Below are 26976 nucleotides of genomic sequence, written 5' to 3' on the forward strand. Positions count from 1 at the left end.
CCGATAGCAAGCGTGGATCTAATGGCCCTTTAGGATGAGACAAGCAGGGGCTTACCGCGAAAACCTAAATTTGCAAACTGCGGGGATCTTTCTCTTTTACTCTCCGAGAAAAATGCCCGCTATAGGGAATTTACGCGAACTCTGCATAGGGGGCGCCACTCCCAAAATAAGTCACAATCTAAGGGTCTACCGCAAACGAGAGAGTAGAAATTTTGTTATCTAACCTCTCTATCACTCTTGCATATTCGAGCGATAAAGAGGTAGATAGCTGAGTTTCGATTTCGCGTTTCCCGGTATGCCCTCAAGGTCTAACATGGCATCAACACATCATCAACATTTGGATTCATTCAAGATTCGTTATCATAGACATAAACAAAAATGTTGCAAGTCAAAAAACACATTAGTAGAAAAACGGTTAATTTGTCTATGGTAATTGGTGTGTTCTGTCATGTCAGTTTTGTCAAAACTGCAAATGGTCGACTGATGTGGTTTTTGTTAAATAATTTCATAATTTCATCGCTTTGTATTTTAGCATTTATCAACCACGGAATTTGGACCAAACTATTTATTTACCCACTAAAAGTATACTGGACTATACCTGAGGAGACACAGCGTCCGTGATCTTGAACTCTAATCATTGTCATGGGGCAATATTTATACCTATTTCATTAGAGTTATTAAACCAATAGGATTTTTGGGTTAATACATCGATAGCTTAAACACTGTAACAATGACAACGTCTTCTGAAGACGTTTTGTTGAGTGTAGGCTACGTACGATATAAGAAGGGTGACGGTACCTTGTATGTGATGAATCAGAGGTTGGCATGGATGCTGGAAAATAGAGACACTGTTGCTGTATCGCACAAATATGCTGATATTAAAAGTAAGTCTATAATAAGAACAATGTGTATAATATGGATACCAAAGTTATTGTGGCGGCTAGTATTCTTAATACATAGAAGTACAAGTTAATAGTAGATACAAATACAATATCTTCCAACATAATACTAGTAAATTTCATGCAATACATATTGTAAGAAATAATGGAGTAAAAAAATTTAATTTTTAGCACAAAAGATATCACCAGCTGGTAAGCCTAAAGTGCAACTGCAAGTGGTGCTCCATGATGGAACATGTTCCACATTCCACTTCGTCAACCCTGCAGGCCCAGAGGCGCAGGCTAAGGACCGGGACCAGGTGAAAGGCTTGCTGGTGAATCTGTTACCTAAGTTTAAGAGGCAAATTGATGGAGAACTAGAGATGAAGTCCAGGTATGGTTCGCACAACGCAACAAATGGGGCAGAATTTTAAGATTATTTATTTTACCGCATAAAATATTCAGAGTAAAATAATGATAAAAACTTTAATATGGAATTGAATTCATTATTAACCCGTGGAGTGCCCCAGAATTACCGTAGTATGGAACTCCTATACTAGTTACCAGGACACGTGCCTTGGTAGGGCGCTCCACGGGTTAATTTGTAAATGCACACAAGTTCTATCATGAGAATGAGTGATTTGGTTGGTTGTATAAAATGGTTGTATAATATAGTTGGTATAAAATGCACTGAATATTATGTTATGGCCAAGTAATTAATGTTCTCTCTTCTAGGCTCTTGTCTCTTCATCCAACTCTGAAGCATTTATATGAAGACTTAGTAATATCAAAAGTGATTAATAGTGAAGAGTATTGGAACACACCCACTTTGAAACATTATACTGAATCTAATAATATTAAGCAGGAGGCGGGTAAGTGATGTAAAATTGAACATGAACTCATCATACATAACATAACATAGTAAAGTAACACACAAAAGTCTATAGTATTTATAGTTATTTGCGGTTAGCATGATTAAAGACATGTTTTTTTTTAAACAATGGTAGTGCCATCTGTGTTAATTATTATTGCATAACAACTTTAAAATATATTGATTGAAAAGGCCAACATTAGAATACAGAGTTACCAACAAGAAGTTTTTAAGAGTAACTATCAACTTAATTGTATCAATATGTATGATATTAGACATTTAAATATTTGTAGGTGTCTCTGGAGCTTTTCTAGCCGACATCCAGCCCCAAACAGATGGCTGCAATGGCCTCAAATATAATCTCACACAGGATATAATAGACGCTATTTTCAAAACATACCCTGCTGTCAGAAAGAAACATATAGACTATGTGCCCAACAAGATGACTGAAGCGGAATTCTGGACCAAATTCTTTCAATCTCATTATTTTCACAGGTAAATATTGTTTATACAATTTTTGTTATGTTTTTTTATTTTTGTTTTTTGTTTTTGTTAATTTTTTGTATTGATGAATTACTTAAAAACTACATTCGTCATGGCCATTTAACAATAACACATGCTTACAGGTTTAGTATAAGCAATAACACCTTACTGAATGTTAAGCCCTTCAAGTATGGCGGAACGTAGATCCATGCAGTAGATATTGAATTCTACTTCTTAATTTAAAGTTTAATAATATAATAATCGCGGTCCATATTCCCAATATAAATGTAATAAACATAGTTATTGTTTTATTCCACAGAGACCGCATAGCATCATCTTCTAGCAAAGATTTATTTGGAGAATGTGCAAAACTAGACGACCACGCCATTGCCTCAGCTATGAGACACACCACACTGGACCTCACGGTTTGGTTTCCTTTTGATTTCATCTAAAGCATTCACAGCACAGACCCATTAGAGCCCGACTGAGTCGAAGTGCGCCTTAATAGATGCCAAAGGAATTTGAAACTTATACATTTTAGTAGTTAGATCGTATTTATTTTTGCCGTTGCCTATAATCGACACCTGTAGGTTCGGCAACGCTCACGCCCGGTCGGCTGTACGGCAAAATACACGAATAAACGGGTCCACACAGAACGAAACGCCTCGTGAGGAAATTGAGAAGCGTAAACTTGCCTAGTAATATTTATTTATTTAAATATCTATGGCGCTGTCATTTAAATTTGGAGTGGTACTGTGAAAATCTTCAGATTCCATTGACTATAATAGTGAAACGCGATCCAATCCCGATTTAGTATGTACCTCATTTTCTCCAAAATATAACATAAGCTTGTTACATAACATTTCCAGGTGGATCTGCCTAAATTCTCGGAGCCTATTCCTCTCTTACCGACGGAAGACGACGCCCCCGTTGAGAAAGACAAAGGCGACAGCACGTCCATACATAGGAATATGATCAAACGGTTCAACCAACATTCTATTATGGCAAGTATGACTTCTGGGAACATTCTATTTAGGAATTTTTCTACGTATTACATTTAAGTCTGTGTTGTTTAGTATCCATTGGTCGACGTGATTGAGAAACTGGCTATCTAACTGCAGAGCGGACCCCTTGAGACATGAAACAAGTATACGCGAATGTCGTGAATCAACTGTAGACGGGACTAGATTTTTGGCCTGTAATCTGTAACGGCTGTAACCAATCTTAAAATGAATTCACCATTATGGTGTGCAATCCGGATTAAAATTCGACGGAAGATACTACGGATTTGGATCCAGATCTGGATAATTAAATACTAGTCAGATCTGGATTGTGAGGCCATCCCCTGCACTAAGCGATGTATTCACGCTTAATTAATTTTATGAGTGCTTTAATTTAACTGTACGAGGAGAAAGGTAATGTATTGTTTTTTTTAATAATAAATATATTTTTTGTTTCAACAGGTGCTCAAAGCTAGTCAAAAAACAAATTCTAGTAGTAGTGATAGCAATAGTAAAACTACAAACAATAACAACAAAGTGGTAGAAAATGGGGTTAAAGAAACGAATGGCACCGCTGAGAAGAGGCCAGCTGATGAAAAAAATGCTTCAGAGCCCGTGGACAAGAGAAGAAGGATATTAGAAAAGATACATTATGAGGATCTAGAAGATTCAAATAGGAATGAAGATGCACAGGAACTGAAATTATCCAAGGTAAACTACGATCAATTAACACATTCACTGCCAGGAACCCTGGTGGGCGCTCGTGAACTTTGCTCAGATGCCCGGACAACCCGCTGGGCGGGTTGCGGTTGTTTTATACGCAGCTATAGACGACCGGTTTCTGGGGTAGTGCGCCGTTGTTTGTCTGGCAGTGAATGTGTTAATACAGTTATAGGTGCTCTTCGTATTTTACTGTGGCTCATTATCATTATAATAAGTAATTTAGCGCCTGTGCTTGCACAGACAATATCTATACAAGGTCTGCAATTAAAGCTAGTACCCGTTCGCTTCAAGTTGGCCGTTGGCGACCGTTACATGATAACGTCACAGGTAGAATTACTATTACTGTTGACAATAAATAATTTCTTACAATTATTTATTAATGCTTACTTTATTTATTAAATTTTGTGATGGTATTAAATGTAAATTTTGTTTCTTTTACAGATTGAAAGGTATTTATTAGGACCGTCGTCGCAAGTGAACCAATCAAGTTCGAGTACGAATCACCCACCGCCTTTGTCCGCTCTAGCTTCAATATGTCAGGTAATAGTACATTATTGTCGAGGTTCGGAAGTAGCTACTTGCTGGCTGAGGATTCGTTTTAAACGGACGACCTTGGGAGTCCGTTTAATTGAATCCGAAGCCAGCAAGTAGCCTTCCAACCGAGTCATATATAGTGCTTTTCTCAAAAATGGTGCAAGAAATAGAAATATTTTACGGAAGCAACGTTCTAATTTTCACATAAAAAAGTAAAACCATTAAAAAGATATGCTTGCCGCCTTTAAAAAAAAAAAGAAGTGTATTTTTCTGCTGAAAGTACGCTAACCTATTTGAGACACCTAAATAGTCGCGGTACCAACGTCGCACTCATAAGTGAGAGCGAGAAACAGATATCTCTTTGTCGCTCTCACTTATGGGTGCGACGCTCCAAAGTCGCGGTGCGGTGCGATAGTCTGTTATAATAATAATAATAATAATTATGGGTCAGATGCAGAAGGCGGTGATCTTGGACACGGCGCGGATAGTCCGCCGGTTCCTCTCTCTGCAGCCCTGACCACCGGCAGCTTGGGCCTTGCCCCGCTGCTGGCGGCACCCTAGGTTAGGTTTTTTATAATATGTTTATAAGTATTTTGTATTGTTTTTGTAAGTGTTTTTGTATTTTATTTTTATATCCATATTATAAAATAACCTAACTTAAGACCAAAAATAAATAAAGAGAATAATAATTAAAAAATTAAAAAGTTAAAAACATTGCAGTCTCGATTTCGGGACTGCAATGTTGCATACAAATTCCATTATTTAACGAGTTCCAAACTTTTTAAAACTCGTTAAATAATGGAATTTGTATGCAACATTGCAGTCCCGAAATCGAGACTGCAATGTTTTTAACTTTTTAATTTTTTGAATGACCATAAACTACGCACTTCGCGACCTATTGTTTAACCTGCAACGTCGACTTTGCCGTCCATTTTTGAGAAAAATAGTTTTGCCAAATAGATAATACTGACGTAGAAATCTAAAATAAGTGGGAAGGAATATAACAATCAAAATAAAAGTAACTTAAATTATATACATCCAGCCACAAAATTGTATGGCCACTTTATTAATGCAGTCATGTAATTTTGCAGCTCGCTGTACTTTTCGATATGGTGAAAATTTTCTACAATAATATGCAGGAACTATTCATATTTCGGAAGTTTTATACAAATACAAATGCATTTACTTCATTACTTTTTACATCAGTTCTTAGGTATAATATAAGGGTTAGGTAGGTAATTAGTCCATCTTAGGTATATAAAGTAAGTAGGTAAGTATTTATCTAAACATTGTGCAACAAATTGTGTAAGTAATGAAAAAGGTGCGGGTACAGCTTGCTGAATATAAACCCGCCCTTGGTTTTAGTTTTATTCTATTAGAATAGTGTGACTTCACTTGGTCATAAACCGAGTTTGTCGCTCATGTTCATTTGCTGACGTTGTTATATAATTTAGGCTGCGTTTCCATCAGAGATTTGCGAGGATACGTAGCGTGGCGTGTTTGTTAAGAACCAATAGAATCACTTCTGAAGGTATTCCATTGGTTCTTAACAAACACATCCGCTTACATCAGTATTGTAAATGCAGCCAAAAGCCCTTGCTACACGGTCGCCGACAAGCATTCTAACCGTCTGATCTTGGTCAGTTTTGGTCCAATTTTGTTGGAAACAACTGTCTACACGGTCCGGGACGGACCAAGGCCACGCGGTCTGAAGGCTTGTCGGCGACCGTGTAGCAAGGGCTTTAGTGAGTGTAGCTGTTTGTTGGCAGGCGTGGTCGAGCGGGCAGCAGTGCGCGCGGCCGATCCGCGTCGGCGCGGCGGGCTGCGTGGCCGCGCTCGGCGAGCTCAGCCCCGGCGGCGCGCTCATGCGGCAGCACCACGCCGCCGCCATGGCGCGTAAGTAGGCCGGGAGGGGCGGGAAGGACGTGCGATGCCGCGGTCTGGGCCAGCTGAGCCTGTAGTAAACGGGCAGGGGCCCGTTTCTCAAAAGCTTGTAACTTGTAATACAAGTGGAAGTCCCTTTCTAAGGCCCGAGATACACTTGTAAGTTTTACTTACGTAAGTAGGGACAAGGCTATTTGTTAGAATCAGATAATGATACTCATCTCTACTTGTACTCTTAAGTAAAACTTACAAGTGTATCTTGGGCCTAACAAAAGCTGTCAAAAGTGACATCCGCTTGTATTACAAGTTACAAGCTTTTGAGAAATGGGCCCCAGGTGTAGTAAACGGGCCTCCTGTTCTGGTAGTGCGCTCCTGTAGGAGGCGAGCGCAGGACGCGGCACTAACGCACCGTCACCATAGCAAAGCATGAAAATACAAGTGGCAGATTTCTTTTAACACAAATATAGGTTTATGAGTTTCTATCCTTAGAATTTATTTTAGAGGTATACTAGCGACCCTACTAGCTTCGCACGGGTTAACAAATTATACATAAACCTTCCACTTGAATCAATAATCTCTTTAATAGATAGAGATCTATTAAAAAAAAACGCATCAAAATCCGTTGCGTAGTTTTAAAGATCTAAGCATAAATATGGACAGACAGCGGGAAGCATCTTTGTTTTATACTATGTAGTGATAATATATAGTCACTGGATATATCCTTACTGTTGCAGAACTGATCCCGGCCGACGTGAAATCCGAGCTGAACCGGCTGTACCTGTCCGCGGGGGAGCTGCTCCGCGAGCTGTGGCGCTGCTTCCCCGCGCCCGCCACGCCCGCGCAGGAGGCGGACAGCGCGCGCGCAGAGAAGTTCTACGAGGCGCTGCTGCGCTTCAGGAACGTCAAGCTGAGGCCGTTCGAGGTAATAGGCTACATGACTAATTTTTAGGGTTCCGTAGCCAAATGGCAAAAAACGGAACCCTTATAGATTCGTCATGTCTGTCTGTCTGTCCGTCTGTCTGTCCGTCCGTATGTCACAGCCACTTTTCTCCGAAACTATAAGAACTATACTGTTGAAACTTGGTAAGTAGATGTATTCTGTGAACCGCATTAAGATTTTCACACAAAAATAGAAAAAAAAACAATAAATTTTTGGGGTTCCCCATACTTCGAACTGAAACTCAAAATTTTTTTTTTCATCAAACCCATACGTGTGGGGTATCTATGGATAGGTCTTCAAAAATGATATTGAGGTTCCTAATATCATTTTTTTCTAAACTGAATAGTTTGCGCGAGAGACACTTCCAAAGTGGTAAAATGTGTGTCCCCCCCCCCTAACTTCTAAAATAAGAGAATGATAAAACTAAAAAAAATATATGATGTACATTACCATGTGAACTTCCACCGAAAATTGGTTTGAACGAGATCTAGCAAGTAGTTTTTTTTTAATACGTCATAAATCGCCTAAATACGGAACCCTTCATGGGCGAGTCCGACTCGCACTTGGCCGCTTTTTTTTATGGTATCAATCTATCGGGTTTGTTTTTAGGATCAAATGTCTATATGGGACCCATTGCATTAAAGTAACACAAAAGTCAGAAATTGCAGTCAAAGTCCGACAGTCGCACTTCACTCGCGAAACGCCCTATGCAAAACGGCCAGAGGCCGTGACGTCATCGCCCATCTTGTAGTATGGACAAAACAAGAAAATTGCGTTTTTGTCGGTGAAATATTGCGTTTATGTATATAGTTGCTATACAATATTTTTTTTGGTGAAATGTAAGGAATCGAATGGTACCCTTACTTTTATCGTTTTTGGAAGTTAAAAAAACTTAAATTTTGAAACTTTCAGGTCCTGTAATTTTGTAATTTTTCAATATTTTATTTTAATATCCACATTATTGTGATAAATTGCTCGTTTGCTATCTATTTTACTAGATTTTGTTATAAAATTCAACATGTGTCATCATCCCTATTACATATGTAATATACGACGAGTAAACTTCGATCAAATTGACGACTGGTCTGGCCTAGTGGGTAGTGACCCTGTCTGTGAAGCCGCGGTCCTGGGTTCGAATCCCGGTAAGGGCATTTATTTGTGTGATGAACACAGATATTTGTTCCTAAGTCATGGGTGTTTTCTATGTATTTGTGTATTATATATATCGTTGTCTGAGTACCCACAACACAAACCTTCTTGAGCTGACTGTGGGACTTAGTCAATGTGTAAGAATGTCCTATAATATCAAAGATTTTGGCGGATTTTGGAACAGATTTTGGCGGTGTACGTCAAAAAACAAGTGACGACGTGTCATAAGCTACTTGAGCGGAAATGAATTTCGAATGTGAATATGTTTGAAGATAGGTTAGCTACCTACCTGGCTACTGGTCAATATAAAAATACTATTCTTCCTTAATAATACTGTGATAGGGTTTTAGCGTGCACACGTTACATTCGCCATCAGAGATGCCTGAATGAATAAGGAAAAGAATACAAGTATCAGAATACGTATGAGTTTGAGTGCACACATTATTCAGGCGTTAGGGTATGTACAGTCGCCTACAGATATATCGGAGCGGCCGAGGTGCTCAAAAATATCTGAACACGCACTCTTACGCCTTCACAATAGAGGCGTGTTCAGATATTTGTGAACGGCTTGGCCGCTCCGATATATCTGATGGCGACTGCACAATACACATACTCGCAGAGATATTATGATGCCGGGTATGGCGACAATCAAAATAATCGACTAAGAGGTAAATCTTTGTTTTTATTTGCAGGAGAAAATGCTTCACGACCTGACACCACTAGCAACATCACTTACGAAACACATCAACCAAATGATAGACGTGGCCTGTACGAAGTACGCGCTTTGGCAGCAAAGGCAAGCCAAACTTCGGTAGTATTGTATGTAGTACCAGGGGACTTACTCTTGGTGTCATCGAAATCTATGTTCTTTTTGTGTTTATCCAACAAAGCTGGCACATAACTGCCGTAACCGGTATCTTATTACACAATGGATACGCTAAAATGTCCAAAATGGACATAATCCGCACTGGGTTATATTCGTTTACAACTATAGTTCGTTTTTTTTGCATTAGAAATAAGTTTTTGGCAAAAATTTAATTTTTGGTACAAGCTTTTATCGCTGACTGTACTTTTCTTACGACAGACAACTAATACTCATCGAGACAATTCTAAAAACCCCTAACATAATTAGGTTGCGTTGTTTGATCACAGAGTTCCTATGGCAACCTCCTGTCTCCATCATCAGATCAGTTCGACAGTACCATATTATTGTATTGTCATCAGAACTACATACAGCTGCCAATTTTCATGACGCTACGATCCTTGGAAGATGGTTAAATTAGTTACCTTAGATTCCATTACATTTTAGTTACATACAGGTCGAGTATGGCCACCTCCTGTCTCCATCATCAGATCAGTTCGACAGTACCATATTATTGTATTGTCATCAGAACTACATACAGCTGCCAATTTTCATGACGCTACGATCCTTGGAAGATGGTTAAATTAGTTACCTTAGATTCCATTACATTTTAGTTACATACAGGTCGAGTATGGCCACCTCCTGTCTCCATCATCAGATCAGTTCGACAGTACCATATTATTGTATTGTCATCAGAACTACATACAGCTGCCAATTTTCATGACGCTACGATCCTTGGAAGATGGTTAAATTAGTTACCTTAGATTCCATTACATTTTAGTTACATACAGGTCGAGTATGGCCACCTCCTGTCTCCATCATCAGATCAGTTCGACAGTACCATATTATTGTATTGTCATCAGAACCAGAACTACATACAGCTGCCAATTTTCATGACGCTACGATCCTTGGAAGATGGTTAAATTAGTTACCTTAAATTCCATTACATTTTAGTTACATACAGGTCGACCTAATAAAAGCTTGTTAAAAAAGTAAACAATCTTGACGTCTCTTTTTATCGAAAAACACTTTTAAAAAATAATTCACTGCAAATATGTAACAATTATGAATCATATACGATTATTTACATTCTTTTGCTTTCATAAGTAATAGTAACGGATTATTAAAAAGCGGGTTTTCAATTAAAAGACACGTCAAGATCGCTCTTTTTCTAACGCTAATAAAAAAAAACCGGCCAAGTGCGAGTCGGACTCGCGCACGGAGGGTTAATAACAACAAAAAATAGAGCAAAACAAGAAAAAAAACAAGCAAAAAAACGGTCACCCATCCAAGTACTGACCGCGCCCGACGTTGCTTAACTTCGGTCTAAAATCACGTTTGTTGTATGGGAGCCCCACTTAAATCTTTATTTTATTCTGTTTTTAGTATTTGTTCTTATAGCGGCAACAGAAATACATCATCTGTGAAAATTTCAACTGTCTAGCTATCACGGTTCATGAGATACAGCCTGGTGACAGACGGACGGACGGACGGACGGAGTCCCGGGTCCCGTTTTTACCCTTTGGGTACGGAACCCTAAAAACGAACTATAGGTGTGTAACGTAAAATGAAAATGTATTATTTTGATGGTTTTTCTTGAAAAACCTATCTTTTTTAATTGATACTTGTAAGTGATAGGTTTTGGCTATTATATACCCGTAGATCGATTACGGTGACAACGAGAATAGGTCTACGATATGTTTGAATTATGTAATTAGTGTCAAAAGTAATAAAAACTGTTCACTTTGAATGAAACTTGCCATACAATGTAACCCGTTTTCATTGCTTTACTTGAGGATTAATATCAACTGTAAATTATACTCTAGAGGGCCTTATGGACCGTATCTTTTTAAATTTTATGATCAGGTTAATTGAAGAGAGTAACTACATATGTAATTTGAATAATTATTGGCATAAATGATTTGTGATAACTCAAAAATTTAAATTATATCAATTTTTCCCTATAAAAATGTGCTAAGATGTTTAGCTGACCACCAAATAAAGTAAAATATAATGTTATAAAATTACTTTCTTTTACTGAACATAGTGTTTTATGAAACAATAACCAGAAATTGAATAATTTACTATCCCATTTGAAGCAAATAACCCAATTGATAACCCAAAAACAGTAAATGCTCTCCAGAAACATCACCTAGCTCCTTTAGAATACCAAATGTTACTTATAATCAGACAGGAATCCGTGGGGCAAATTTTCTTGACAGGTAGGGACTTCCTATAGGTATCGATAAACTCAATTATCGATGCTCGTTATATATACTAGTGATCACTCAATGGTTTGCTTGTAGAAATATGTTTTTATTAAAAGTGTAAAAATCAAATAAAATAATAACTCAATTCGCTTTGATTGATAATCAATCAATAAAGAGGTTGAGATAATATTGACTATTTTATAGTGCAATAAGTATTACGCCCTACCTTTATATAACCTAGCGATTATTTAAAATATGCTATGTGTGAATTTCATACTTGTCTTCAAAACAATAGTTACAAAAAACACATAATGTTGGGGGCGATCACTAGTATATAGAACGAGCATCGATAATTCAGTTTATCGATATAGGAAGTCTCTACCTGTCAAGAAAATTTGCCCCACGGATTCCTATGTCTGCTTATAATAGTAAACTCATTATGGAATTAAAGAATGTAATTAATAGTAAATTAAAATTAGGTGATCAGTGATCACTTGCCACTTTCGGTGGTTGAATACTATTTGAAGTGCAGTTATGATTAACACATTCGGTGCCGAAAACCCGACTATTGGGTATTTTATGATTTCGTTCCCAGGCCGGACGACCCGATAGTCGGGATCGTGGTACTACAGCTATATATGACGAAATTTTTGAAGCCTGGCGCGGATGTCTTGTTTGGCTGGGTGGCAATGAATGTGTTAAAACAGAGAGAGCTTGTATATATTTTTCACCTCAGCAGTCTCACTGAGTGAGACAAAATGCGATTTTGCTCACTCAGTGAGCGATTTTGCTCACTGTTTTTAAGTAGCAAAGTACTGAAAATTTAATTGTTGGTATATCTTAAGAAAACATGAGTGAATAGAGGTAAGTGATGAAGAAGGAATACATTTTTCGGGTTCTCTAATATGTTCTCACTGCTGAGGTGAAAAATGTTGTGTACTACACGAGATCCAAGTTATTTACATCTCGTGCGCTTTTGAGTCCCTTATTACGCTCAAGATTCTAAATTAGAATCTATTATAGAATCTTTCGCTTGCACGGGACTCAAAATAAGCACTCGAAGAAATATCAAACTTTGATCTCTTGTTGTACAAATAACTATTGTTGGTCACTATCATTTACACTTATTTGTTGCCAAAAAAATCAGTAGTACAATGGCACGCTGTGTTGTAGCAGCTAACTACCTACTACTTCTAGTGCCGTTAAATTTATCCATCGATTTGATTATGATGGCTCCTCTACACGATGGGCCAACGCCGGCCACTCCAAGGGACGCATTTATGCGTTAGAGGGAGCAAGTGATATTGCTATCTCGTTCTACCGCATGGCTGCGTCCCTTGGAGTGGCCGGCGTTGGCCCATCGTGTAGAGGAGCCATGAAGTGACATAAAGTCTAAATACGATTTGTTTAAGTACTACTTGGAACTGAACATTTTTTAGGTTAGTTTGCTTTCTAATTTTCATAAATATAGAAGCCAAACTGCTCTAAACAAACAGGTGTTAACGAAAATATTAATAATAAAAAATACAACAAAAGCAATAGTTAATGTTGTCTAATACTTTAATCACTATTGTCTTGTAATTTGAAGGATACTATGATGTTAACGAGGGAAGTGTTATCGTAGGGTAAAACGTCAATAACTGGCCACCGGCTAAAAACTGGCCACCCTAAACAAAATGAATTCTATGAAGGCCGCCCTTCAATAACTAGCCACCTGTAATTGATGAATTACCCTATGTCATTTTGTACACAATAAAAAAATGGTTGCCAAATGTTACGGATTTTCACTATTTTAACAATAAGTCCTTATACTGCCTAAGGAGGTCGCGGGTTCGAACCCCGGCTCGTACCAATGAGTTTTTCGGAACTTATGTACGAAATATCATTTGATATTTACCAGTCGCTTTTCGGTGAAGGAAAACATCGTGAGGAAACCGGACTAATCCCAATACGGGCCTAGTTTACCCTCTGGGTTGGAAGGTCAGATGGCAGTCGCTTTCGTGAAAACTAGTGCCCACGCCAATTACTGGGATTAGTTGCCAAGCGGACCCCAGGCTCCCATGAGCCGTGGCAAAATGCCGGGACAACGCGAGGAAGATGATGACTCGCGTCGAATGATGGTTCCTATGACAGTTCATTTTTCAGTTCAGTTTTTTTTTACAAGTTTCATTTTTATATGGAGATAGGGATACACCATTATAAGCGGCATTTTATTTCAAATATGATATGATTAAACCTCATGGCGCATTGGACATGCCTTTAGTGGCCAAGAGCTATAATAGCGCTTATCATATGCACCTATGCGGTTCCATTGCGATCCAACAATATACACATAACTACACAATACACAACATCGACAGGTCAGTTCACGGATTGCCGGAAATTTTTGTTTTCAGGTAAAACACTTAAAAACTTAAATTGAAAATTTTATTAAAGTTATAATTTATTACATCGACTATGAATTCCTAACTAGGATGGGTTATATAACATAACATTATTACCTAAGTATCATCATAGACATAGGAAAACTATAGGAAAACGTGAGGTCAAATACCAAGGCAGTTTTTCATATAGTTTTCTGTTTTCTATATAATAAAATTCTACAGTAATTAAGGCCTTATACACAGCTACATAAATACACAATATTGTAGTTTATTACATAAGCTGATAATACTTATAAATTGTAGAAAACTTAACATTTTAATTTAATTGAATGACACAGGTTCAATGAACCATAATGAAACTAGAGTCAGACCAAGCTAACCCTGCAGCGATTTTGATACCACAGACTGTGCAAGTGTTATGTTAAACGTCTAACTTCTATGAAATGATGACGTTTAAAATAACACTTGCACAGTGCTATCAAAATCGCGCAGAGTTAACTTGGTCTGACTCTTAGGTATTTACAAAAAAGTTCGGAATTAGAAGTACCCGTTAAAGGGGCCCACTGATTACCAGTCCGCCGGACGACATCGGCCTGTCAGTTCGGAGCTGTCAACTTTTTGTTCTAACTGACAGGCCGATATCGTCCGGCGGACTGTTAATCAGTGGGCCCCTTAAGAGGTATTACCGTCAAAAAACAGTAATAAGACTGATGTTTACTTTTTGTTTTAATTACTACCTACTTAAGTAGTATTAGGTATCGTTAGTTGCCAACTGGCGTAACAGGGTGACAAGTAGATACACAATACACATTTGAAAAGTGGTACATTCTGTGCATTATAAAAAAAAACAAAATTATTCAGGGTTATGTTCCCAGCTCTAAATTAAACATGCACATTTTTGTGCCAAACAAAATATGAATAAAAACACATTCACATTTTATCGCATTACATTAATGATGAAATAAATAGAACAATACAACATAACACATTGTGAGGATATTATTTACATTGTTAAGGCTTCGTCACACAGGCGCGTTTTCCGGGCGCGGCGTAAGCATTTTATATGTAAAAGCGCGCCTGTGTGACGAAGCCTTTAACCTCTTGTATATTCAGGTTATTTTCAGAGATTGCGTTTGACATATACATATACACATTGACATACATAATGGTTGATAGAATGCATTAATGAGTTTTACAAGCTCTAGCACAAGTTGCAACATCTTAGCTGCAAGTTGTCAAACATCTAGTTCGAACTTGGCACTAAAAATTATCACAACAAAGAAATCGTCTATCAATCTTATGATATAATATGATTACTATCAGATACATGCGTTTTAATGGGACATTAGAATCGAGTTTCTTTTAGAAAAAAAAAACTGTTTCTTATACACGTACCTATAAATCAGTCGAACTGAGACACAACTACCTCATTGGAGGATATAACCAAACGGAGACGCTTTGTCTGTAATTTTCTGTACAAAACAGCCTGCCGATTTTTGCGGAGGAGGGGCACGTCATATGTATAGGTAACCTAAAAATAGCCATGTCAGATAAACGTCAGTCCATACATTGTGTATGACCAGTGGCCGCTTATTTTCGACAGAGGGGATCGCCTGGCTACTCCTTTAGTTGTATCCTCTAAGACAGCGGTCGGCAACTTTTTAGCAGCCAAGGGCCACATAGTAGTTAACGAAGTTGACGCGGGCCGCACTTTGTTAATATTTATGACTTTATCAGACATTGTCGTTTGTCAATATTACATACAAAATAGCCAGGGAGGCTCGCGGGCCGCAAGTGACAGGTTCACGGGCCGCATGCGGCCCGCGGGCCGCGGGTTGCCGACCGCTGTTCTAAGACTACCCCAATGTCATATTACAAGCCTTCAGTGACTAAAATCATAGACAATACGCTGTTTATCTAAAGGCCTTGATGATCCAAACGATGAATATGATGGCCACGATGCTGCCGATGATGATGATGATGAGCATCTTTTTCCTGTAGCTGCGCTGGTGCTGCTCGGCTTTGGCCAGCTCGTCGACGCCGGCTTCCACGTTGGCGCTGGCCTCCTCTATGTGACCTTCGAGCGTGTCTGGAGAAAAGGTTCATATTTTAGTTATGTAACGGCATAGAGAAATATAGTAAGACAAGAGTGCTCACTCCATACATCAGTTCGGACTATTAATTTCAGTGTCTACATCTAGCATCGAGTAGCGGAACTATCAGTACTGCTACTTGACAATAGATGTAGCACCGACCGGAAAGTCTTATCTCAACAGCATAAGACTTTCCGGTCGGTGCTACATCTATTATCAAGTAGCAGTACTGATAGTTCCGCTACTCGATGCTAGATGCTAATAGTCTTTCTGGTACTAAAACTGATGTATGGAGTGAGCACTCTATGTATTTTTTTCTCTATGGTAACGGTTAACTTGTAATGTCTAATGTCTTTGGAGAGAGAACTAAAAACGATGACATCACAAACCAAAGTCGCGACGGCGTGGGTAATTGTAAACTTTCGTAGCCTACATTCGAATACTACATATATTGCAAATATGTATTAACCTCCTAAGGCCGAAGGACCTACCCATAGTACTTCTTCAGATCGATGAAATTTAAACCATATTCAATCGGAACAGAGTTGCATTTCTACTGTTTCGTTAAATTCTCAAACAAATAAAAAACAACTCTATTCCCTGCACTTTAGTAAGTTCAAATTTTGTGTTTTTCATTTATATGGTTGGGCCTTAGGAGGTTAAACTTATTTGGAAGCATTCAGTTCCCAGTAACTTGCGATAAATTGTTGTTCTTAATATTGTAGCAACTGGCCACTTCATGGCTAAAAGGCTCGGAATAATAAACCAACAGGAACCGCCATTAACAGGCGTTCCCCTCTGCCAAAAGTCGGCGGCCGCCGGTCAAGGAGGTTATATAAAACTAGTTGCCATACGTCATACGCCATTCAGCAAACGTCAGTCTAAGCGGAATGTTAGGAGCAGAAAATGCCGAATTGTAGCATTTCCTCCTGTAAAAACCGATCGGAAACATCTAGCGTACTTAAAGGACACGTTTCTTTTCATATGTAAGTACTATTACATGTAAATATTATCAAATAGTGCACTAATTTAGCAAAAAACTAAAAAACATTGTCAATCTGAAAGTGATACCACTTCATGGTACTAGATCTAATTTAGGGTAATATTTAAAGAGGACTTTCTAAATATTCATTAGGTATACCTAACTTCTAATTTGTGTTGCTTATTATTATATAATTTATATAACACATTATTTTTCTATAACACCTTATTTTTATATCAACATAATCCATTCAATCAAATAAATAGTATAAATCATAAATAACGTGATATTACCGATATAGGGTCATTGTGCTAGTTTCCGTCCATGCTCTAGTTTTCGTCCACATGACAGATTAGCAAATAACATATTTGATATTTAATTTACTACTTGCCAAATACATTTTTTATGTAGATAGATATATTGTCTCGACATTAAGGATTGTATTAAGTCCAAATTTGTGCAGCAATGTAGATTTATATTCAATTTCGTCAAGTGGACGAAAACTAGAGCTGGACGAAAACTAACGCACCTACCCTACTACTGTTTGAAAATTATTTTTTCTCTTAGTTTCTATCGTATATTTTTTATTTGACATGTCCAATATTTGTATTGTATTTTATTTATTTTAAGGTATTTACTGCCGATTTTTTTCCATAAATAGGCACTTTTAATTTATTACTCTGGTATCACTCTACCACAGTTAGTGATGGGACACCATAAAAACCAATATCGATAAAATCTATATGAACATTATAAATATATTGTTATTTTGATTTATTTTTTAGATTTCCAAAAGATGCAATAAATTTTAAACATAAGTAGTTTTCAGCTTATCAAGCCATCCATAACCTAAAAATATTGCAAGATCAGTCACGTTTTAAAGATCTAAGAACTGCATAAGTAAGTTTGTAATTCCATATAAATATATGCTATTACAGAGTTACTGTTGCAGTTCCTACAAATAGTAGGTAAAGTAAAGGTACACTACGATGTATGTACGATGTGAATACGAATAAAGATGTGTTTAGTTATGATATGTGTATACATAGTATGGGTAGGAGTACCCGAAAAGAAGGACTGTCTACAAAAAGAGATGAGATCCCATCAAAAACATTACATGTAAAAAGGTGCAAGTCTCGCAACGCTTCTACTACAAAAAAGTTTTGACATGTAATGCTAATGTGAAACCAAGTCGGTTATTTTAATCAGTGCCAGGGGGTGTTAAAACCGTATCAATAAGATATATTTAATTTGTAATACATATACTGACTTGGCAATCGCACATAATGCTTTACTCGTACCGTACTCGTAAATACGTGTAATGCTCAAACTGCAATTAGTGCTAGCGTTATGTTCAATTAGAATTATTTTTAATAGGTGACGATGATCCTTATGTCATTATGCAGCCGTGCGATGGCCCAGTCATTATACGTATTACAAATTAAAGATATCTTATTGATACGGTTTTAACACCCCCTGGCACTGATTAAAATAACCGACTTGGTTTCACATTAGCATTACATCTCAAAACTTTTTTGTAGTAGAAGCGTTGCGATACTTGCACCTTTTTACATGTAGGTAATGTTTTTGATGGTTATAATTGACTAAAGCAGATAGTTATAATTCAGTCAATAAAATATCGACAATATTATCGACAAGTCCCTCGCACTTCTACGTTTACTTAAAACTGACATCATGTCGTTCACGGACAGGGTTGTCTGTGTTTGTTCTTGTATTTGTGTGAATATAGTTTATGCTAGTGTTTGATAATTTTGTCGTGTGCGTGTGTAGCGACGCATGCAAAAAATGCATTAGTGTTTACATTATTTGTGTGCGTTCCTCGCCCCCCGCGCCGAAAACGGCAGAATTTTTCACATAGAAATTAGTGCGTGTCACCACTCCATATTGGATTATTACTCCGAGCTAAAAGGTTAAATTGTACCTACGTAACGACCAAGCTATTATATAACCTACACATTTTTTGGAATAGCTGTCATTCTGATGCCCGGTCACGGATTTAGAGTTAATAAACTGGATCGAGTACATTGACCAAAAAGTGTGTCCACATGAAAAGTCAAACTAGAGCCCTGCATCTCGTTCTAATTAGGGTGACCATAAGACATCTGTATGTGGGATATTAGGATAACATGGAATATATCAGTAGGGTGTGTAATTTTCTAAATAAAGTGAAATTTTAAGTGGTCAGGTTTTTTTTTCATTTGTAGTCGGCCTCTTTCGCACTCACTCATGGTATGTTCATAAAGGTAGGCTTCCTTTTTGTCCACTTCAGTTTTTTTTTAAGTATAAGCGTCATTGAAGATCTGTTTAGCAAATATGAGGTTTTTTTTAAAGTTGGTGCCTTTTTTCTATTGACGGAAATGTGTCCTACCTATAAAGAATCGATGTCATATATAAACAGTTTAACACACCTAACAAAATATTATGTATAAATGAGAGTCTGTAATGTTTAAGGAGTTAAGCACTTTGGTTTTAAATTTTGGCAATTGAAGGGATGTTTACAAAAACAACATACCTGACTACACTGGTTGACACCTGAAACGATTAACAATGTTCTTAAAAAAAAGTGGCAAATATTAAAACTAAACGAAACAAAGTGGCAAATATTATTCAAGGCACGAAAACAAGATACTACCACAAAGCTTTCAAGGACTGTAAAAATAATCCATCGAAGATGTGGAAGCTTATTAACAGTCTATCAGCGAACAAATCGATAGAACGCTCAGCACCGGCAAAATTGGATTCTGGAACAGCAACTACATCAGACGTAAAAGAAATGTGTGACATTTTTAATACTTATTTCTCTAATATCGGCTCGACGTTAGCAGATGCAATTCCTAAAAACTTCAGGCAAAATACAACATATACTTGTTCTTCCAAGCCAAACCCCTTTAAACTATTCAAATTTGAACCTGCTACCACTGATGAAATTTCAAAAATTATTGATAATCTAAATCTTAATACAAGCTCAGGACTAGATGGTCTAAATACAAAATCAATAAAATATCTAAAGAACCTAATACAAGAAGATTTAACAAATTGCATAAACAGAAGTCTTAACGAAGGTGTCTTTCCTGATAGCTTAAAATTAGCCAAAGTGTCGCCAATCTATAAATCTGGAACCCAATCTGACCCAAATAACTATCGCCCAATCTCTGTTCTCCCAGTAATTTCAAAAGTGTTTGAAAAAGTTTTATATAGTCGCATGAGAACATATTTGGACACTATAAATTTCCTTCATGAAAAACAATATGGATTTCAACCCCAATCAAACACACTTTCGGCAACAATTGATATAGTAACAAGACTAAAAGTTAACATAGACAATAAGCAAATAGCATTAGGCATCTTCATAGACTTAAAAAAAGCATTTGATACCGTCAGTCACAGCCTGCTATTACAAAAACTACGAGCGTTAGGTATTGCTGGTACTGCATTAGATATACTTAAATCATACCTCAAAAATCGACACCAAATAGTCAAAATTCAAAATCATCAAAGCGAGGAAAAACCGATAACATGCGGCGTTCCTCAAGGCTCAATTTTAGGACCGTTACTATTCCTAATTTACATTAATAACATAAACGAACTTGACCTTAAAGGTGACATTACACTATATGCAGACGATACAAGCCTTTTTTATTTTGGAAACTCTATCAGCAGTGTTATAAATGATGCGCAAAATGATCTAGACTTATTAAACACATGGTTTCAATGCAATCTATTAACTATCAACATCTCAAAAACAAACTATATCATTTTTGCAGCCAAAAATAAAAAAATACCGGAATTTCAACCTCTCAAAATAAACAACGTAGCCATTCAAAAAGTGGAAAAGGAAAAATATCTAGGATTAATACTGAATAAAAACTTAAATTGGAAGCCACATATTGATAAGGTAAAATCTAAACTGACGTCATTAACCGGGGCCTTGCGGAGCTTTGCCAAAAATATTCCAACTCAAGTACGGTACACCATATATAACTCGCTTATAAAACCGCACATAGACTATTTAATTGAAGTGTGGGGTACTGCCGCTAAAACGAATCTCGAAGCACTTCAAATTGCCCAGAATAAACTCGTTAAAGTGCTATTTCAATATCATTATCTAACTCCAACAAAAGCCTTATATACCGAAACGAAACTCATGAATATAAATCAAACCTACGTGTACTACAATTGCCTACTAGTAAGAAAAATACTTAAGAACGATATACGAACTCAATTAAACTTCACTAGGAAACACCATGTGCAAAGAATGAAATTACGCAATGCCAATGACTTAATTTTACGTCCATCGCGAACAAACTACGGTCGTAAAAGTATACTATACGAAGGTGCTCAATTGTTTAACAAACTTCCTAGAGTTATTAAAGAAACAAAATCAATGTCCCATTTTAAATCCTTGCTTAAAATTCACGTTTTAAAGAATTTCTAGGTGTTACGCTTAAAAGTTAAAGTATCGTTATATGTAAAAGTATCAAATATTTACTTATTTAAATTTTCTTTAATTTAACTTATCGCTACAAATAACAGCCATAAAATATACCATTCAATAAACAAAATTTATATTATATTATATGTTATTATGTTATGTAATAATATTATGTATTTAAAATACATCCGTAGACCTAACGCAACTTACCATGTTATACTGTAAACTACGCTCAGCGTATGCATGCCGCATCTAGTTTTAACCTTTCCGTGTACCCAATTGTAAACTTGTTTTGCATAGATACTGTGCATTACCGCTGCCCGCCTGGCGGGCGGTCGGTTATTATAAGGACTATTGTAAAACTACCTGTTTTAGTTAAGTTAAATTAAGTATTTATGTATTTGTGCGCTCTAAACGAAATTTAATATACTGTTCTGTATTTATCTCGTCAAGTGAATTGTAAAATTCTTATGAGAATAAATGATCTTAAACCTAAAACCTAAAGTGTCAACCGGTCTAAGCAGTTATGTTGTTTTTGTAAACATCCCTTCAATTGTTCTACAACAAATCTTAAATTAAACATGCCGAAATAAAGACATAAGGTACCTATTATGTTAAACTTACTTTTACATTACCTACGTTAATAATAACTAATAAGAATTCTGTGAGACCGATTCAAAACGTGCCGACATCATAGTCACCCTAATGAGTTTGACAATGTTGTCTTGTATTTTTATAGTAAAATTTAATAATTGTGGCTTTCTTGTGAAACAATATTCCACAATTAGCAATTATTTCACTCCAACAACCTTTAACACAACATTTCTTCACAATTTTTAAGAAATTTCGCATTCACGTGTTTTGAAGAAATGTCATCAAGTTGGGGATACCAATTAATATTTAAAGTTACTACAACTTCTAACCATACTAAAATTTAGTTTTTTTTTGCTGTGTATGCGCTTGGTTTAATCAGTTAATAATATTGACATCATAATTATTTACAAATTACTTAAAAGATATCAGAACTGTAGTCTGAATATAGCACTAAAATTGTATAAGAAGGTAATTAAATTCAGTAGTTTATTGATATAATTTCTACCATAATGGTATCTTTTTAACATTGGCAACATGTGCGAGTGAGACACAGGGCTCGGGTTTTTCTATCTCAAGTGGACCGTTTTCTCTAGTCTGGTACGAACAACTTTCTGTCTCGGTGATAAGGTTCAAATTAGTATGGCAAAAAAAGTGACAACTCGCTCCAGTTTAAAAAATATAACTTCATGTGCCCGGTAGACTTAATTTACATTTAGCCACTTACCTACAGTTTGGCCCTGCTGGTGGACTAGACTAGCTAGGTCTTGCATGATCTGATTTACGTCTAGCACATCGGCTTCTATCTTGTGTATATACTGCTCTCTCTCTAACAGCATGTTCGTCTCGAACTGAACGAGACGCGCCTGAAAAAACACAGGTAACATAATTAATCGCTTTGAACCATAGAGAAATATAGTAAGACAAGAGTGCTCACTCCATACATCAGTTAGACTATTAACTCCAGTGTCTACATCTAGCATCGAGTAGCGGAACTATCAGTACTGCTACTTGACAATAGATGTAGCACCGACCGGAAAGTCTTATCTCAACAGCATAAGACTTTCCGGTCAAGTAGCAGTACTGATAGTTCCGCTACTCGATGCTAGATGCTAATAGTCTTTTTGGTACTAAAACTGATGTATGGAGTGAGCACTCTATGTATTGTTTTCTCTATGCTTTGAACTAAGTACCTATATATGTATTACCAACTCCGCCTGCTTCTGGCCGGGCGTCATCTACATCCTTGTAATGGGCGATAATGTAATTGGTTATCTTTGGTGATAGCGTTTGCAAACCGCTGCTGATTGAACCTCATAAACAAGACAAAGAACGCCGATTCCTTATCGTCGGCCACGGCCTGCCACTTCACTCAGTGCCATTAGGTGTCTGCGATAGTCTGCTTCAGCATCTGAGCTACCATATCTTAGAGCAGTACCTGTGCTTGCTGGTTATCCAGCAACGCAGACTCTTCGTCGTCGGCGATGGCTTGTCGCTCCAGCAAAGACGGGTCGTTGCGGTTGCGAGCTTGCTTCGGCATGTGGGCCGCCATCTTCTCTGATACTTGCTGCAATAATAAGTGGAAATATTTGAACAAACAAGTCATGTCATGAGCCATCTGGTGAAAAATAATCATTGCCAAACTGGGTCTTACACACAAAATATACTCAAAAAGTCGTGGCTGGACCTTCAACTATAGCTGTTAAACATGTAGCTACCACCATAATTAGTGACTTGCAAGTTCTTCTCTTGAGGGTCATAGAAAGTCTGCATAAGCTTCTCTAGTCGCTGGCTTTGCAGCTTAGGTATGCCCGAGCTCGAGCCAACAGTGAGTCAATAAAGTACATGAGAGAATCAGTTAACTCCTGTACTAAAGAGTAGGTACTTCTGAAGCGCGTCTTTACTCTTTACTTGTAGCTTCTGCAGATTGTCCTCACGTCACCGTTGCTCTCGTCTAAAACGCATCATACCTATATATGACATACCTTTTGTACTGAAGAGTACTTGGCAAGCGCATCCTTGAACGCCTGTGTGAGCCTCTCCACCTGTAGCTTCTGCGGCTTGTCCCCGCGTCGCGCCACCACGCCGAGCCGCTGGATGTCGCGCGCCGTTGCCGACACTGACCCGTTCACTGTCTGTTGAGTGTCATGACTGCAAAAAAAAATAACGGGTTGCACTCAGGGAGTGCCGGCAGAAGTGAAAACTCAATGACTAGTGCAAAAAGCACTATGTATAATTGAGGTTAACGCCAACTAGCATTAGCGTTAATTTCTTGAAACCCCTAAGCACATCACTGTTAGTACTCGAGTTATATTAGTACCAGTTAGAGCGAAACCCACTAGATGACATTTAAATCAATAAAGAAAACTCAATGACATTACATGTAAGTTTTTCGATCAGGTCACGTGTCCGTCTTACGGTCACGTGACGGTCTTACGGTCACGTGATCGTCTTACGCTGTCTCGAGTTTAGCATTTTTTTCCCACCTCAAAAAGTGCACAGCACCGCTAAAGAAGTTTTCACTTCAAAAAACAATGTAATGGCGTACAAAAGAATTTTTGACCACTCTTTAAGACTCTCTTTATTATTCCTCCTCCTCCATCCTCATGTTGGTTAGTGGAATTTACTATTTAAGTGATGATTTTGAATGATATATATTTAAAAGCATTCATTTGGATTTCGTTTGTAATATTTTACAGTTATTTTACTTATTATCCTCGCGTTGTTGGTGGAAAAAAAAGTGTTTTACTTGGTGGCAAAGATTGTTTAACCCTTGTGAAACCCTCGCAACGCTCAAGATTCCACTTTTCGTATGGTTCAATTTTGGAATCTTTTGCTTGCTTGGGTAAAAATATTAGCACCAGGACAACAACAACTTTGCCCCCTTGTAAAACCAATACCTATTTAAAACTAGAGTGCAAATCTAACAGCTCTCATCAGATATTATAATATGCTCACATTTTATCCCTAAGTTGTAGATTATCATTAGGCCCTCCAATTTGTTTCATCATCTTCTCCAGAGAGCGCAGGCCAGTGTTGATGCTGTTGACATTGTCAGCAATGCCTTCGCTGAGATTGTACAGCTCTGTGGGGCTGAAGTCCGCAAAGCCGACCGTGGGAGGCGCGGCTATCGCACCATAGTCTCGGCTCGAGCCACTTATAGGCTCACGCTCTGCCATGATCTGAACAAATGAGTTTAACAAATCTTTAAAAACTGCTGTAAAAATATATTTGGTTCATTATAAGTGCATGTATGTAGGAATATAATTATATTCTCTGAAAAACTTGCATGGATCAGGTTAAATATTATTACTAGGAAAAGATAAAAGCACACAATGACTAATTGGTAATGCCCAATACAACTAAATTACGTGATAACTTGATAAGTAAAGTATTATTATAAATAAATATACCAGGTGGGCCCTGTAACAGGAGCAATAAATTAAGCTGTAGACTGTACTCCTCACCCAGACCAATATTTGTTTAGCGACTCTTATCTTTAAAATAAATATAGGAATAAATACAGTACATACATTCTTCAGTTTAAATACATACATTCTTCATTTATCTATTATGAATAAAAGAGTATCCACAAGAGTGGATAGGTACACTGAATTGTATATTATGATGAAAGTAATCATTTACACATTATTGTGGAATGTACTCGTATGTTTGACTCACCAGTAACTCAATTTTCCAGATACAAATAACAATATCTCTTACTTTATTTTAATTGCATATTACTGGAGGAAAGAACATGCAAATACACAATAAATTGTACAAAAAAGGATAACAACTCTTGATATAGACATTTTAAACCAATCACATTACTAATTATTTTCCAAAGGCTGCATTGAACTAAATGTGTTATAAGTTATTGGATCACATAACACTGATTTACCAGAATGTTGGTTGAATCTAGTTTATTCAAATTAGGAATAGCACACTGATGTAATTAACTTAACAAGTTGCGTATTTAACTTATTAACTTAATAATAAGCATTCATCACGAATAGTGTAATACAGTAATAATGATCAATGTGTACAACATCATTATATCATGCTCTATTAAAAATACCATTTAGTTAAAACTGGATACTTATTGCTAAATTTATAGACACAGGTGACTTTTAATTTATGAAAATGCGTTGATTGTCTCACTTAAGAGCATTGACGTAAAAATACTAAGCAGGTAAAATGGTTCACTATTGTTACGAACAAAAGAAAGCTGTGTTTACAGGTATGACGCTGTTATTAAGATCGTTTTGTTTGTTATGATTCTTACTACTCACGTATGAGTCACTGATGCGTATTACAAAAAATACCTAAACGATACGGGAAGTTCACTCCGATATAAGTAACTCAGTAAAAATTAAGACATTGATTACGACCCGATGGTTCACACTATATGCAGTTTGAGTGGAAAAACGACTCATTGAATATGTGATTACATACCTGGCCGTAAGTTAAACTATTTGGCCTATTAAAATTCTGGTTTTGGTCGTGTTTAAAGATTTTCACAACTAGATCGACAATGCGATGAGACGTCAGTGTTCAAATTATCAATAGACTGTCAGAATTGACAGCTGTCAGCTGTTTATATTCTTTGGGTCGTGTTTGGTTCCATGTGTTTACAGCATAGATTAGCAATTTGTGCACTATTGATTTGAATAAACTAAAAAGATAAATAAGATATGATTTATTAACTCTGTTATATCATGTTAGTTTATCTCTTTATCTGTCTGTTAATTTACTGTTAACCTGGAGTTATATACTTGGTCAACCAGATCTTGACAGTAGAAAAAGGCGGCAAATTAGAAAAATGTAGGCGCGAAGGGATATCGTCCCATAGAAAATTTGAATTTCGCGCCTTTTTTTACTGACAAGATTTGGTTGACCAGCTATATTTGATATTTGGATGTTGACCATCCACCTAGC

At 37.1% G+C, this 26976-nt stretch overlaps 2 protein-coding genes across 4 annotated transcripts; one reads left to right on the forward strand and one right to left on the reverse strand.

The window, feature by feature from the left end:
* Positions 1 to 425: 425 nt before the first annotated feature.
* LOC134648302 (general transcription factor IIH subunit 1) lies at positions 426 to 9362 on the forward strand. Its single transcript, XM_063502795.1, has 11 exons — positions 426 to 884; positions 1071 to 1272; positions 1614 to 1750; positions 2043 to 2244; positions 2552 to 2657; positions 3102 to 3236; positions 3696 to 3944; positions 4398 to 4496; positions 6260 to 6386; positions 7109 to 7296; positions 9156 to 9362. The coding sequence occupies exons 1-11, from the start codon at positions 731 to 733 to the stop codon at positions 9276 to 9278; spliced, it is 1722 nt and encodes a 573-aa protein (XP_063358865.1). The 5' UTR covers positions 426 to 730; the 3' UTR covers positions 9279 to 9362.
* A 6432-nt stretch (positions 9363 to 15794) lies between these two features.
* Positions 15795 to 26577, reverse strand: LOC134647904 (syntaxin-12). Of its 3 annotated transcripts, none has more exons than XM_063502286.1 (6): positions 26494 to 26577; positions 24997 to 25220; positions 24024 to 24189; positions 23477 to 23605; positions 22766 to 22904; positions 15795 to 16008 (listed from the first exon to the last, which is right to left on the reverse strand). In XM_063502286.1, exons 2-6 carry the CDS (start codon positions 25215 to 25217, stop codon positions 15833 to 15835), a joined length of 831 nt encoding a protein of 276 aa, XP_063358356.1. In that variant the 5' UTR covers positions 25218 to 25220; positions 26494 to 26577; the 3' UTR covers positions 15795 to 15832. The 3 variants fall into 3 exon arrangements, with proteins under 3 accessions (XP_063358356.1, XP_063358363.1, XP_063358350.1); XM_063502293.1 differs by lacking the exon at positions 26494 to 26577 and adding an exon at positions 26258 to 26474; XM_063502280.1 differs by lacking the exon at positions 26494 to 26577 and adding an exon at positions 26254 to 26474.
* Positions 26578 to 26976: the final 399 nt, after the last annotated feature.

This window comes from Cydia amplana, chromosome 1 (genome assembly GCF_948474715.1).
Source record: "Cydia amplana chromosome 1, ilCydAmpl1.1, whole genome shotgun sequence".
Classification (NCBI taxonomy): Eukaryota; Metazoa; Arthropoda; class Insecta; order Lepidoptera; family Tortricidae; genus Cydia; species Cydia amplana.